The sequence below is a fragment of the Diceros bicornis genome, chromosome 3 (genome assembly GCF_020826845.1).
Source record: "Diceros bicornis minor isolate mBicDic1 chromosome 3, mDicBic1.mat.cur, whole genome shotgun sequence".
NCBI lineage: Eukaryota > Metazoa > Chordata > Mammalia > Perissodactyla > Rhinocerotidae > Diceros > Diceros bicornis.
Window position 1 is genome coordinate 95,803,049 of NC_080742.1, and position 15,111 is coordinate 95,818,159.

A 15,111-nucleotide genomic window follows, 5' to 3' on the forward strand; every position below is an offset into this window, starting at 1 on the left:
AACCTTGCACAGTGCCTGGCACATGGTAGGCAACCAATGATGCTTTTTGAATGAAAGTAAGAAAAGTATTGCTCTCCTTGATTCAATAAAGTCTGGAACCTTCAAGGTGAACATTGGCCCTAAAATTGCGAGGCAACTGACGCAAGAACAGGGAATCTCATAGCCTAATTAGAGCGCTTTGCCCTACTGCAGGGTCTGGGAGAGCGTTGAGGGGACGTTACCCAGTAACCATCACCCGGGAGGGAGAAAGGAAAGGCAAGGATCGAGCCGCTCGGCGTCCAATCAGGACCCAGCATTCGGGGAGCCAATAGCAGCTTTGAGAGCCGCCTACCGAGGCCAGACTACGCTTCCCGTGATGCCCCTTCACCTCGGGCTAGGCGGCTGTCGTAAAGCGTCTCGCTCGGCACGACGCTAGTCCCAGCTGTGCGCCTCTCCCGGCTCCGCGAGCGCTACCGTCCCCCGACGTGGGAGATCTAGTTCCTGGCCACGCTCTTTCCCGGCCGGGGCGACCTCCCCGCCAGGGCACCCGATCCCTAAGGTGGTCGCGGCGGCGGCATCCTCTGGCCAGGCCGCGGGGGGAGGGGCCTGGAGGCAGTGGCGGGGTCGGCACGGGCCACCGAAAGCGGGGCCATGGAGCCCAGGGAGTCGGGGAAGGTAGGCCTGGAAGGGCCCTGGGGCCGCCCACTCCCCTCCCGTAGATCCCTGATCTGCGCTCCGGCGAGGCGGGCGCTACGGGCGGAGTTCCCGCAGATGAGCCAGTCTTGCAGGGAAGGGCTCGCCCGCTCGCCCGCCGCCTCTTCCGCTGTCTGCACTTGGGCGGTGGCCCAGGGAGCAGCGGACGCACGGCTCCGCTCCGTCTTCGGCTTGGCCAGCCGCTCTCCGCCGAGTGGCAGCTCGGTTGATGCTGGGGTGGGTGACCCGCTCAGTGTAGTGATGCGAAAGTGCTTCCTGCTTTCCCACACCACCAATGGCATTTTTTGAAGAGGCCCAGGTTGTTTTAAGGCTTCCAGGCTGAATAAGACCCCAGTGGAGCCAAGGGGTAGGGATCACCTTCACCGAGAGGCAGAGTGAGGGCTTGGTGCTGCCCAGATCCCCCTTTTTAAGAAAGGGCTGAGAAAAAAAGAAAAAGGCATTGGCATATTTTTTGCCGACTTCTGTTTCTACCTTATCTGCTTCACGGAGTATCGGAGCATTGCTTAGAAGCCTTATTTCATAAACTTGCTTGGGGCTTTGGGCAAGAGGCTATGAGTTGGAAGAAAAGGTGGGAAGAAGTGCTTGAAGGTAGAGTTAAGTGGGTTCAGCGGATTGCTAGAGCTCCAAGGCAGTGTCAGCAAAGACCAGCGTGGTCGTAGGCACTTCATTTGGAGACAGTGGCAGCCTCTTGGAACTAAGATCTTCGTGGATGTTCTTTGCTGCCGGTTCTTGAGGATTGTTTCTTCTTGGGCACACAGGAAATTACCTCAACAGACGTTTTGAGTGCTGATTGAGTCCCTCCTTTAAAATTTTTTGTCGTTCATTTAATAAACATTTGTGATCTGTGATTTACCTTGAACCAGAGGCTGGAAGTATAAAGATAAATATGAAATGACCACGTTCCTCAAGGAGCTCTCCTGCAATGTTCACTTCAGTAACTTGGACAAGCCGGGAAGGGTTGTCCCACAGACAAAAGAGAGAAAGGATAATGAGATTATTTTGATGCTGCTGTTTTTCCGAGAAAGACTGGGAAGGACTCTGAATTACAAAAGAAGTTCTTCCTTGCCTAAACATCTTTTCCATACTCCCTCCCCTCCACAAGTTACAGTGATGCATTTTCCAGATGAAACAACCTACAAAGTAAGAAATTCAAGACAATAAAGCTAAACAGAACCGAACTAAAGGAAGATTGAAGGTGAACTATGTGCCAGCCTTATGTTAAGCACTATAGGGGATACCAAAAAAGTAAAGGAAATGGCCCTTACCGTCACATAATATCCCCCAATCAGTTTCGGTTGAAGCTGATTTTGGATGAGGGGGAGCAACATGTAGTGGGGAAGAAGGGTTATAAACAATTGGCATTGAAAATTGGAATTAGTGATTTGAGGTTGATTTCAAGCTATTCTGTTCAGTTATAGGTTTTCTTAGCCATTAATGGGAGAAGAGAGAAATACAAACATTTAGAGAGGTGGAGGAGAAATTTGATGTCCTTTTCAGGCCCAACCACTAATTGAAAGCCCTGAGGACTGGAAATTTAACTGCTGAATCTACTCTTATTTGCAGGGCATCTCAAAAAGATACTCACTCTTCCCCAGTGCATAAGTTTTCTAACCTGGGAAATGAGAACATTATCCAAAGGTGAAATAAAGTGATTGCAAAACAAACTGGCAGTCTAAGATGTGTTGCAAATGAGTGACAATAACTAAGACCTGAGTGGAATAGCTATGCTCTTCTACAGCTCCATTCTGAGTATCATTTTTGGCTCAAAGCTGGAGACTGGGGGTCCACTTGAGATAGCATGGTCTATTATTAGAATCTTCCTTTTGGTGCCATTTTGTGATACTTATTGACTAAAAGCAGTCTTGGCCCATTGGATTGTATGTGGGGTATCTTGCCTGTCATTGGCAGAATAATGGATAGAGATCAAAGACTTTTCTCCATGACTCTATCCCATTATCCTGTTTTATTTTCTTTCCAGCCCTTATCACTATACAGAATTCTTACATTTATTTATTTATTTATTTATTTATTTATTTATTTATTTACATGTTTGTTAATGTTACTTTGCTATATCCCCAGCTGAACAGTGGAGCAGCCCCTGGCATTTGGTAGGTTCTCAGACAGTATTTTTTTTTATTTTTATTTTTTGTGAGGAGGATCAGCCCTGAGCTAACATCCATGCCAATCCTCCTCTTTTTGCTGAGGAAGACTGGCCCTGGGCTAACACCTGTGCCCATCTTCCTCCACTTTATGTGGGATGCCGCCACAGCATGGCCTGACAAGTGGTGTGTCAGACAGTATTTTTTGAATGAATGACTCATAAAATAGCATCACTATAGGAGCCCTTTGCTACAAGGCATGGGTGCTATTAAGAACACTGCAGTCTGACCTGTCCTGTGCTCTCTGGGAGACTATTGTTGGTGCTGCCAAATAGAGGGCTGATGTGTGGTGATTCGTGCCTGTATTTATTGCCTCAACGTTTCTGGTTCCTAACCCCCTCTGTCTTTCCCATGGAAGTGATCACTTCCTTCTTATTTTTCTCTGGACACAATTCTATTATTGCACTTATATCATAGTTGTCTATCACCTCCTGATAGATTTTTATCTCCTTGACAATAGAGATAGTGTTTTTCATATCTTAAGATTGCCATGCACCAAGCACATAGAAACAAATAATATATGTTGAATGAAAAAATTAAGTGCCTATGAAATACTTTCTATATAAGTGGTGGTGGGGAGAGGGGAGGTGATGGTGAAGGGGGTCGTAAAACAAGCCATAGGCTTCCTGAGTAGCAGGCTCCACGACGGATATAAAGCCTTCCTTACTCAGGGAAAGAAATGCTTGTGCCATGTGGTTAGGTGGTTAGGCCCTCATGAAAGAGATGGAGTGTGAATAGGAACTTGATGGGTGGGTAGACTCTAAGTAGCTGGAGGAAATGGACAGAGCTGGGGAGTCTAGAGATTGGTTATGTAGAGGGAGGAAAGGGGCAAGATATGTCCAGTGATTACAATTATACTAATCTGGCTGTCGTAGAGATTCCAAGCGTGGCAGTACCTGGAGCTCAGGTTAGGAAGGTGGGTTAGATTCGGGTTGAGGGGACTTCATGCTGGACTGAGAGGTCAGAGCTCTACCCTGTAGACAGTGGGAATCACTAAAAGAGAACGTCCAGAGATATTCTTTGCTTTATATGTAGATAAGGAGTTCCTCTTATTCAAGCAGATTTGTGTCTTCTTTACACTGTAGTCAACTGGAATCAGAAGGCTCTTGCCATAATATTGGTTAAAAGGGAGGTACCAGGTGTTAGAGTAATCACTCTTGTTGGGAAGACACTTCTTTATTATCTAAACATTCAGTCCTGGCCGTTCTCTTCATCCTTGGGGAGCTAAAGTGATGGGGCTATTGGCTTTCATTATGCCCACCTGTTCCCTCTGGGGGACAGGGTGAGTTGGTTCGAATAGGGAGCCCTGCTCTTCCTTGGTCACAAATTTTTTAACCTGCCCCAGTTGGAACAGCTTGCCCTCTCGTCCTGATGTACAGTGATCATCCTGGATCTGCCTTCAGCACAATCTCAAGGGTTCTCGTCCCCCTCCCCCACATTGGCTCTCCTTAGGCTGTATCTTGTGTACCCTTTCCTGTCTGACTGCCTTCTTTTAGTGGGGCCTATCCTCCAGTAGGTCTTTGGAAATATAATCACATTTTGCTTTGGAAGACACTCTGAGAGCAAATAGTTATTTAAAACATACACATTTGGCAGTACAATTCCATTTTTGTTTTTAAAACTTCTTTCTTACACATTCATAAAAGACTAGAAGGTTACATTTACATAAACAAAAGACTAGAAGGTTACATACTAAATGTTATTAGTAATTCTTTTTCAGTAAGGGATTGTCGGTGAACTTAGAACATTTTCTGCTTATTGTCTAAATTTTTTGCAGTGAACATGTATTGACTCGTAAGAAAAATACTCAAATTATTTTTTAAATATACAATTCAATAGCAGTTGATAAGAATTATCTGTATTGTTTTTCACAAGAAACTTCTACTGTTGAAGTTAAAATAGATATTTCATGTGCTTGAAATTTGAGTATAAAGTTACAAGGCAATTTTAAACAAACTTACTAGAACTTGTTATAAATGGACATGAATGTGTCCCCTTCAGAGTTGTCTTATACTTACGTATAAGACTTATACTTACTCCAAGGATGCTATTTTCCCAAAATGTTTTTCTTTGGGGGTCGGGAATTTATTTTTTGTTGGTAATTTTTATTTATTTATTTTTTATTTCTTTGACTAGGTGAGAAAGTTTCATGGTACAAAATTTAAAAAGATAAACACAGCAAGGTTTTCTGATTATTTCTTTATAACTTTGTTTCATCGCTACAATATCTTACCTCTCTGAGGCTGTTAATGACCTTTTTTTTTTTTTAATTCTTCCCCATGCCTCCCCTCCATTTCTTCAGTTCCTTTCTCCACCCCTATCTGTTTTTGTCTCTATCAGCACTGTTAGAGCCTTTCCTCAGATGTCTGGTAGTCCAGTTGTTTGCTGACACTTATCAGTGGAAAACCAACATTCTAACTGGAAGCTCTGAGCGGGTGGAAAGGAGGGGCTTGTCAGCTCGGAGACTCATGTAGGAGAATCTGGGCAGGCATCTGTTGGGGAACCGCCTTCCTCAATTCCTCAGTTATTTTAGCTTCACTCCCAGGCCAGAGGTTCCCGCTGCCGCCAGATGCTGAGCATTTTGAGGATTTAGTGGTATAAATTGGGTTCTCAGTTTGCCCACTGCTGGATGATCTTAGATTTTCTTGGATATGCTCAGTTATTACTTTTTTATCTGTTTTTCAGTTTCCAAAATTGTATTGCTATTGTCCACTTGTTGTTCCCCATCCTAGTTGGTGCTTTGTTTTGGAGTTTTGGGGTAGGAGAATGTCTTTTAAATTCACAGGGAGGAAGCAAAATTCCCTGTACTTGTCAATCTGCCATTTTAATCCGGAACTCCCCAAAACATTTTCTGAAATCCCTCACCCCTTTTTTGGTGGACAGAGCTACTTTACAAGCCCCATGTGACACAGTTCTCAGCTCTAAAGCTTTGCCTGTCTTGTTCATCAACTTCATGCACAGACATAGTTCTGAGTGACTTTCGACTATTTCTGGAAATCAGATATATCTTCCTAAGTGAAGATTTACCATGTTCAAGGTTTTGCAAAAGGATGTGCCGTAAGTTGTTGCTGAGGCACTGGCTGAGAAGGAATGGGCCCTGTGGGAAGGCAGGTGAACAGCATGCAGGGAAAGGATTATGAAATTCCTGAGTCAGCCTTCTTTATGACTTGTTTCAGTGTGTGGCCCTTCCAGAAAGAATCAGTCTCATTTCCGCTGTGACTTGCTTCCAGGTGTTGAGAAAGATGAGATGTAGGTCTTATATATACATTGACAATGCTCCCCCGCCACCCCAGCCCCCTGCTGCAAATCTGATACTCTCCCAGAGTAGGGGTGCCCTCAGGTGGTCTTGAACACAGGTGTGGAAGACTGATCCCAGGAAGAAGTTGGTGCTTACCTGGTGTCATTTTTCCTTTCAGGCTCCTGTGACGTTTGATGACATCACGGTGTACTTGCTTCAGGAGGAGTGGATGCTGCTGAGTCAGCAACAGAAGGAAATCTATGGTTCTGACCAGCTGGTGGCACCACTGGGTATGGGTTCCTGTTCACTTCTCCACCACCCTGAATCTAGATCAGCATTTTCGACCTTACCCAGACCATAACATACATAACATACATGAGCATTTTCTGGAATCCTGCTGTTTTTTTCAGGCATCTTTACACTATTCATCTGTTCAGTCTGATGTCTAACTTCACTGCACACGGATTCGCACACCACCCTTTCTCTTCTCCCCTTAAATTGGCTGAGAGAAGTGGGGAAATCAGGGACGTCAAGGCTAGACCTTGATGCCTCAGGATATCCCAGGGTGCCAGGTGGGAAGCCCCGCCTGTGGTCTGTGGAGCTGCAAGGTGGATTCTGCTTTGGGTGCCCATAGGACAGTGGAGGTGGTGGGCGGCGATAGAAGGAGCATGAGATCTGGAGTGTGAAAATCTGGTCTCAGTCCCACCTCCCCCAGGCAACGCTTGTGTACCATGGCCAAGCCCTTTGGCCGTTTTAAGCCTTGGTGTCCTTCTTCAGAGGGTTGTCCTAGAGGTTTAATGAGATAAAGCAACTTAAAACTCGGTGCCCATGTGGGTATTTTTCATCTTTTCTGTTTTCTGAATGTCATTTCTCTGCTTCTACGGGTAGACCTTCTGTACCACGGACAGAGGTGATTGTGTTTCAACATGTGTGTACACACATATGTACTATTTTCCGATTTCAATTTGATGACCGTCTGCCCTGCCTTTCATTTATTCTTTCCATCTTGGCCCCTGTCTGAGGGGTATGGGAGCAACGGTCCCAGCTCTCTGTGGATCGAGGGATTGTGGCTGGGTTGGGTCTTCTTTCCGTGCCTGGTAAAAACAATTTGAAACAAACTACTGATTGTTTTAAACAAGAAGTAGCAGCTCAGCTCACGGGCCAGATTTGGCCCACACCTTTATTTTTTTTTTTTCCGCTTTCATCACTTTTGTTTGACTTCTTTAAAATATTTAAATAAGTTGTCAATATTTAACCACTGGGAGTTTTCACATGGAAATATGATTGCTGGCTTCTCTTGAAAAGCGAGATAGTGTGGCAGTGCTGAGCCGGCGTTCCACATGGCAGCCTCCTCCTGGAGTGGAGCGGCGCAGTCCCCACACAAGGTTTAAATCCTCCAGGTGCCCCAGCCCCGACCCCCAGCTGGTTTTCTCAGTTATGTTAGCGGTCTGTCCCTCTCAGCATTTAAGTTTGTGAGCCCCTGTTCTGCACCAATAGTCTTCATACCTTTTTAGCCTCAAAGAGGGTGCAGAGCCTAACTTGTGCCCTTCATTGCTGTCGCTTAGTCCCCCATTGTTTTAGGGGCCTCACGGGTATCTGAGTTTCTAAATCACTGTGTTAAACCGTCTAGAGTCCTACTTGCCTCCCTGACCAATTATCTTACGATGCTGAGAGGATGTCACAGACAGACCCTCCTTAATATGGTGACCTGTATCCAGGGCCTCATAGTGCCTCTCTCTGTTCCTGACTCAGGACCAGCTATTGCCAACCCAGAGCTCTTCTGTAAGTTTGAGCGAGGGCCAGAGCCATGGCTAGGCAATGTCCAGGGCCAGAGGGATCTCCTGAGCCACCAGCCAGGTGAGTGTGGACCCATCTGGGAGGAGGGGCCCGAGCTGGGGAGGGCACAAGAAGCTGGGCATGAGGACTCCTGTCTCATCCTCTGCTTCTCTACCAGCTGACACACAAATGCTCTTCTCCCCCAGCTGTCACCTGATCTAAAATATGCACACCTCCCTCATCATCATTCTCCAAGCTCTCATCTGCCTTTATTTCATTTCTACCTGAGAGTTTATGTTTGTTTATAATTATATATGTTCCAGGAAGGCATGACTTTGTCTTATTTCCTGCTCTGTTCCCAGGGCCAAGAACAATGCCTGGCACATAGTAGTTGCACAATAGATAATCATCCAATGAATGAATGAATAGCTGTCTGCTCCATTCTCAGGATTTGTCTTTCCTTTCCTCCTTTGATAAGCCCCGCCTGTTCAGAGGTGGGCTTGGCTAGAGCCAGGCCAGATGGCATCTTGTCGTGTGTAAGATGACTGAGTTAACCCAGCCCCTACTATGGGAGAAAAGGGAAGTGGAAACAAGCTCGTCTATGAACCAAATCACAGAAATTTGCTCTCCCTGGTGATCTGTCTCCACAAGGACCACAAGGAGCCCTAGACTTCATAGATACTAATTCATTTTGTTTTGTTTTCCCATGCTTGGCTCTTAACTTTGAGCCTGCTGACTCTTTATTAGCAGCTTTGTGCTCCTGGCGTTGGCTTCAATTCTGTAGACTGGTCTATTGGTGGGGAGCAGATACTGTTGAGTCCTTGGCCACTGGGCATCTGAACTTATGTTGATGCATAAGAAATGGCTTTGGAGGACTTAGAGTTGTCTAAGCTGCATTTCAACTAAGGAGTGAATAAAGAAACTTCTAGTTTAGCTTGAAGAAGAAAAATCTTAGTGAGTTTATGAGAGTTTTCACCTCTTTGAAGGGCTGTGGTATGAGAGAGGACTTAGACTTGTGTTTCTCTTGAGCGCTGCAGTAGCACCCCTGGGTGGAAGTTATGCAAAGATGGATTGCAGCTTAAGGAAAACTCTCTGGGGACCTGGGAAGTAGGTTGCTCTCTTGCCCCAAAGGTACATAAAAAAAGTGCAGAGGCCTGTCTGGCAGGGGTACCATAGAAAGGGATTCCTACTGAGCATGGAGTTGCAGTATTTGGCTTTAATTATTTTTTTTAACTCTAAATGCTATTAGTTCAGTGTTCTTATCAATAAATAAGTTTAAACTCCTGAAGATTGTGCCATTATCTTAGGTTGCAGAGATCAAATTGCAAAGATTTTCTTTTTGGCCAAGTGTATCTGTCCTTTAAATTAAAAAAAAAAAAGGGGTTTGCTTAAAGCTCATTCAATTTTCTTCTAGGTTAGGTAGGGTGGAACTGGGGAGTTGGGGAGACTGAAAGAAGCAAATTCAAGTAGAAGCTGTGTCATCTGTGTGTGTGTGGTTTCCAGCTTTTATATTTGATATATCTGAGAGCCTCCATGAGTTGCAATGGCTCTAACTGTAGGATTTCAGACAAATTCCATTTGTCTCTTTTCTCTAAAGGAAAAAACAAGATGGGCTACGTGGAAGAAACGGAAGTGCAAGGTCCAGCCAGAAAAGCTGGGCTATACCTGCCACCTCAGAAGAAAGCCTGTCTTTCCCACTTCAGTGCTGAGAGTGGCAACATCAAGGTAGACTGTGCAGGAAAAAGCAAGAAACCCTTGAAACCCCGGTCTATCCAGAAGTCGTGGTTTGTGCAATTCCCCTGGTTGGTCGTGAATGAGGAGCAGACGGCTCTTTTCTGCTCTGCTTGCCGAGAATACCCGTCTGTCAGAGACAAGCGGTCAAGATTAATAGAAGGTTACACAGGACCATTCAAGGTGGAGACTCTCAAATACCACGCCAAGAGCAAAGCTCACATGTTCTGCGTCAATGCCTTGGCAGCACGGGACCCCGTCTGGGCAGCCCGTTTCCGGAGCATCCGAGATGCGTCTGGAGATGTACTAGCTGGCCCAGAGCACCTCTTCACTGTAGATTATCCCATATTGTGCTCCCCAGGGCCTCTAGGAGCCTATGATAATGTGGCCCAGCTCCTGCCCAGCTCAAGAGCTGAACTGGAGGACACTGGGGGGAATGGAGCAATTCCTGCATTGTATCTAGACTGCATTTCAGATTTGAGGCAAAAAGACATCGCTGATGCCGTCCATAGCTCCTCGAACTTTCACATTTTGTATAATGACTCTGCTGAAGCCTGCGACCAGGTAATATGTTTATAATGATTGCTGTCTCTCAAGGGGAGGGATTCCGTACTGAGAACAACATGTATTGCATGACCATGATGAGAAAGTAATAATAGCGATACTTAACTGCTAACGTTATAATGTTCTCCTAAGCTAACATGTTTATAATGTACGAGGCATTAAGTGCTTTACCTGTATCATCTCATTGATTTAAGACAACAGCCCTATTATCATCTCCTTTATGCAGATAACAAAACATAATTAGTGGAACAGAACATTCTAACTTCTAATATAAAGGAGAAGCCTAAATTCAGAACAATAATCTTCATCCAGAATGCCAAACAACCACAGAACTCAATAAATAATTCACAACCACAGAGCTCAATAAATGATCCATTTTTTAAAAAATTTCCACTTTAACTTTGGAATCACGTAGCACTTTTAAACACTGCGGAGTTTCTTCACACACGTTCTCTTATGTAGTGTTTCTAATGCTGCTCTGAAGCTAGTCGAGCAAGCCTGATTAAACTCATCTTATTGGGAGAAAACTGAGACGGGGGGAAGTGACCTGTCCCGAGTCCAAGAGCTCGTGTGGCATTGACCTCCCCGCAGAGCCATGACCGCCCGCCTGGTGCTTGCCTCCACTCCCCGCAGCACCTGTGCATCCTAAAAGACTGTGGTTCTCACCTTAGGCTAATTTTGTAATTTTTTAATTCTTTGGAAAGTTGGATTGTAAGGAAACTGTTTTAACCGGAATCTTTGAGTAACTGGAACCTTCCCCATTTCTCACCTATTCCGTATAAGTAGGATTTCACTACAAATCATTTTGAGTACCCCCTCCAGTATTCCAATGAGAACAGTTCAGATGTTCTTCATGCCTAACATCGTAAGGGCCCAGCTAAAGTTAGCAAGTTCGAACTTTTCCAGAATCCAGAAAAGCAACAAAGCTCATTTTTCTTCATGTTCATGTTACTTCTTTTTTTCATATTAGAATCTAATAAACAGGTCTAACCTTTTATAATCTGAATTCCTTTAGCAGTAAGGCGTGTGTTAACCTAGTCACTGAATACGAGCATCTTTAGTTCTTTTTTACTACTTCTTCTTCCTTTCCATCCCAGTGGGAAATCTTTGCCAGTGCTCCTAGAGGCAGATGGTCACCTCTGTAGTCACGATGAGTAGAAGGACAGATGCAGTCCTAAGGCTGTACCAACAATCCTGTTCTTCAGGCATTTTTATGTCCTCCCATGAGACACTAGGGTGGGACTGAGGCTCGTTTGGTTTTTACCTGCTAACTCTGGGCTTCCCGAATTTGCTTCTTTGACTTTCAATGGAGAAATTAATTCCTCAGAGTACATCTGGGCCTGTTGGTGAGCTTCCCAGGAGAAACGGGCCTTGAGAAGGACCTGAAAGTGTCAGGCCAGGTGTCTGATGTGAGAGGCGTACTGAGTGACTGCTGCTCTTTGTTGCAGGATCCTTCTGAAGAGGGGCTGTTTGAGGAGGTTCCTGTGGTGTTTGAGGAGCTCCCGGTGGTGTTTGAGGATGTGGCGGTGTATTTCACCCGGGAGGAGTGGGGCATGCTAGACAAGCGGCAGAAGGAGCTGTACAGAGACGTGATGCGGATGAATTATGAGCTGTTGGCGTCCCTGGGTAAAGATTCACATAGACCTTTGTTCGCCACCATCATTTGACACGGGAACCCATAGGGCAGCAGTGTCTTGGGGTCGTCTTCCCATTTCTGCCCTCCCCTGTACGTAGGCAGAGGGGCATGATATCTTTTGCCGTCAGAACTCTCCCTGCTTTGGGATGCTGTCCTTCATCCCCTCTTCATCCACCCACCCATCCATCCATCCTCTGCCGAACATTTACTGAGTACCGGCTACGGGCGGGATGAACACGAATGAGGCAAGGTCTCTGCTTTCAAGAGGTTAGCGGGTTTGTGGGAGAGACGGGCACTTCAATAAGAAACTACAGGGGCCGACCCCGTGGCACAAGCAGTTAAGTGCGCGCGCTCAGCTTTGGCGGCCCGGGTTCGCGGGTTTGGATCCTGGGCGCGCACTGACGCACTGCTTGTCGAGCCATGCTGTGGCAGCGTCCCATATAAAGTAGATGAAGGTGGGCAGGGATGTTAGCTCAGGGCCAGTCTTCCTCAGGGAAAAAAAAAAAGAGGAGGATTGGCATCAGATGTTAGCTCACGGCTGATCTTCCTCACAAAAAAAGAAAAAAAAAACTACAAAATAAGACAAGCTTCAAAAAAAGAGGTTAAGGAAAAGTGCCCTGGGGCTGCTGAAGGAGAGACATTTGATTTTGCTGGGCGTCGGAGGGAGGGGTCGAAAAGGTCTTTACAGAGCATGAAATGTTTCAACTGAGTTGAAAAGCAAGTGGACAGGGAGGAAGAAAGGCATCTGGTCGTGACAGAGGGAGGGGACAGTGTGAGCAGAGCCTCCAAGCAGGTCTCGCCCTCTGCTTTGTCTGTGCTAAGGTGGCTTCATCGTGCCCAGGGGCCAGCAAGGGTTGGCGCATTGCAGGCCTGGTGTCACTGGGATTGGGCACTGGAGATGATGAAGGTAATAGTGTTTCTTACCTGCCCACAAGGCTGGTATCTCCTGCATCTGCTTCTTGTTCTTCTCTTTGCCTCCTTTTTCAGTCAGACACCCAAGGTTCTCATGCGGCATCAAAATGGAAAGGCAACTTTTCATGTTATAAAGCTTTTATTTATTTATTTCTTTACTGGCATATATTGTAACAGAAACCTTGCAGAACAGGCTGCCGTACATAACTGAGGAATTCCAGCAGCGAGCTGTATCATGACTCTACAGAATAAGAAGTAGGAACGTTTGTGACTTAATTGATGCCACGTTCCCTGGTTTACACTGCCCTTTTGTGTGCAGCTAAGATATGGATCATTTTCTAAACATTTTTTACCTATACACTTGTTTTTATCATTGTTCATAGTTTTAAATGGCTCCCCAAACATTCAGGAATGACATAAGTAATTGTTTATTTCCTGGTGATAGAGGTTTTGTAATCATGTCCCAGGCCCAGGGCACCTGTGCCAAGTGTGCCTTCCAAGAGCGTCACTACTGCCTACAATGTTTAAGAGCTGTGAGAACGAGGGGGAAATTCATTTTAAAAAACACATACCGACTTCCTAGAAGCTGAGTTTTCCCTTAAAGAAATGAGCAATAGTGGTGCGCCTTGCCCTTGGGACTGCCGTGGGAAGTTCTGGTGAAGTGGTGGGGAACCAGTGTTGACAGCGGCATGTCGCCGCAGCCCGGGACTGACTGGATTGCTCAGCCTGTCCCTTGAGTTTTGTGTTTTGACAGAGCTTGGTCTAAGCATTTTGTCATTTTCTTTTCAACATTCGTAGGTCAGGCAGTAGGGAACTCTTAGCTCCCTGGGGGAAACCAAGGGACTGTTCCATCCTGGTTAAGTCTTGTTTGGATGAACAGAAAGTGTGATCAGAGGAATGTGATTAATCTTGCTTGAGGGTTGGGGGCAGGGATCAGGGAAGACTTTACAGAGACCGGGACTGCCCTCCTCAGTTGTCTGTGAAATCAAAATGGGTCCAGGAGTCTAGAAACCCAGTTGCATGTTTGTGATTCCTTTTCGTTACTTTAGTTAGGTCTCCAGCTACTATCCTTTAACTATCGTCCAGTTTAAACAATTTTTCATGTTTGAGATATAAAAGCACCTTAAGGGGCCTTGAAAATATAACCAGGGCCAAATGTTAATGATTTATATGTTTAAAAACGACCTTTTAAAGCACATCGAGCTGATTGTTGAGATGTAAAACAGTGTTGGAGCATAGTGGAGACTCTATTATTTTTACTTTGGCTAGTGTTTTTTTTTTTTTTTTAATCTCCCACACTTTATCCTCCTGTGACAAGTACTTTAAGAGTTGAAAACTAAATATTATTTGGCGTTATCTTTTAATTATTTTTTATAAATAGAACTTCTCCTTGGAGTGAACTCAATTTTTGAAAAAGAAAACCCCAGTCATAATTTTTGCAGCCAAGAAAATTCTATTAGCCTTTTTAAGAAGTCTCCCATCCATTTTTAATGTTTATTATACTTTATCTGGAAATACCGTGATCTGCCTATACTGGGCGTCACAGGGAGCCTCTGTTTTTCTTTTATTCTTATGTCTGGAGATAATAATAACAGAGGCTTTTGCTGTTGACTGAGCATCTACCGAATGCTGGTCCTGGTTGAGCATCTTGCGTAGATTCTCTCTAACCCTTAAACCAAGCCCTATAAGGCAGGTAGTAGTAGTATTTTCAGACGAGAAAACAGCCCTGAGAGTCCAAGCTGTTTAGCTGGAAAATGGCTAAACTGAGATTCTTCCTATTCTGTCCATTGCATATGCCTTAGACTTGGATACAATTCCTGCTTTGTATGTTTATTACCAGTTGGACTCCATTTCTTTTTGTTTCAAGATTTGTGCTAATCATGTTGTTGATATTGAAATAATAATAGCACCAAGTATAAGATTATTTTAAAATTCTCAAACAGTATAAGAATGAAAAAAAAAAGTCTCCACTTGCATCCCCGGTCCCTTTCAAGACAGTTAATAGTTGGGTCTGGCTCTTTCAGACCTGCTGTGCAGGTCACTGTTAGTTCTCTCACCTCCCTGAGAGCTGAACTGGAGAACAGGGACTGACGGCCTGGGGTGATCAGCTCGTGTCCCTTCAGCTCAGGTCGAGTGGGCCTTGTCGTCCAGCGGCCCTCACGCCGCATTGCAGCACGTTCGTGCCCTTGATTTCCTTTTGCTCTTATCATTTGAGGAAATCTGCCTGATTCTTCCATCGCTCATCGCAGGGTTGACAACTGCTAGATTCGTTCTTTTAGATTTTATAAGTAATGCACCTGTTTTTAAAAAGACAGTCTCACTTTAGGTAGTCAAATTTAATATTAAATTCTGTCAGTTGTTTGGCAGTTAAATTATATAAACCTAAGCTTTTCCACAGGTGG

The 15,111-nt window shown here is 45.0% G+C and overlaps 1 protein-coding gene across 1 annotated transcript; it reads left to right on the forward strand.

Annotated features, from left to right (window-relative positions):
• The first annotated feature begins 466 nt into the window (after positions 1-466).
• Positions 467-12,012, forward strand: LOC131422619 (zinc finger protein 862-like). Its single transcript, XM_058569993.1, has 4 exons — positions 467-654; positions 6,269-6,380; positions 9,464-10,161; positions 11,610-12,012. The coding sequence occupies exons 1-4, from the start codon at positions 631-633 to the stop codon at positions 11,826-11,828; spliced, it is 1,053 nt and encodes a 350-aa protein (XP_058425976.1). The 5' UTR covers positions 467-630; the 3' UTR covers positions 11,829-12,012.
• The last annotated feature ends 3,099 nt before the right edge of the window (positions 12,013-15,111 follow it).

Coding starts and splice junctions, on each gene's coding strand:
- LOC131422619 (XM_058569993.1), top strand. CDS start 631: ATGGAGCCCAGGGAGTCGGGGAAG. Junction 6,381..9,463: donor CCAGCTGGTGGCACCACTGG/GTATGGGTTCCT, acceptor TTTTCTCTAAAG/GAAAAAACAAGATGGGCTAC. Junction 10,162..11,609: donor CTGCTGAAGCCTGCGACCAG/GTAATATGTTTA, acceptor TCTTTGTTGCAG/GATCCTTCTGAAGAGGGGCT.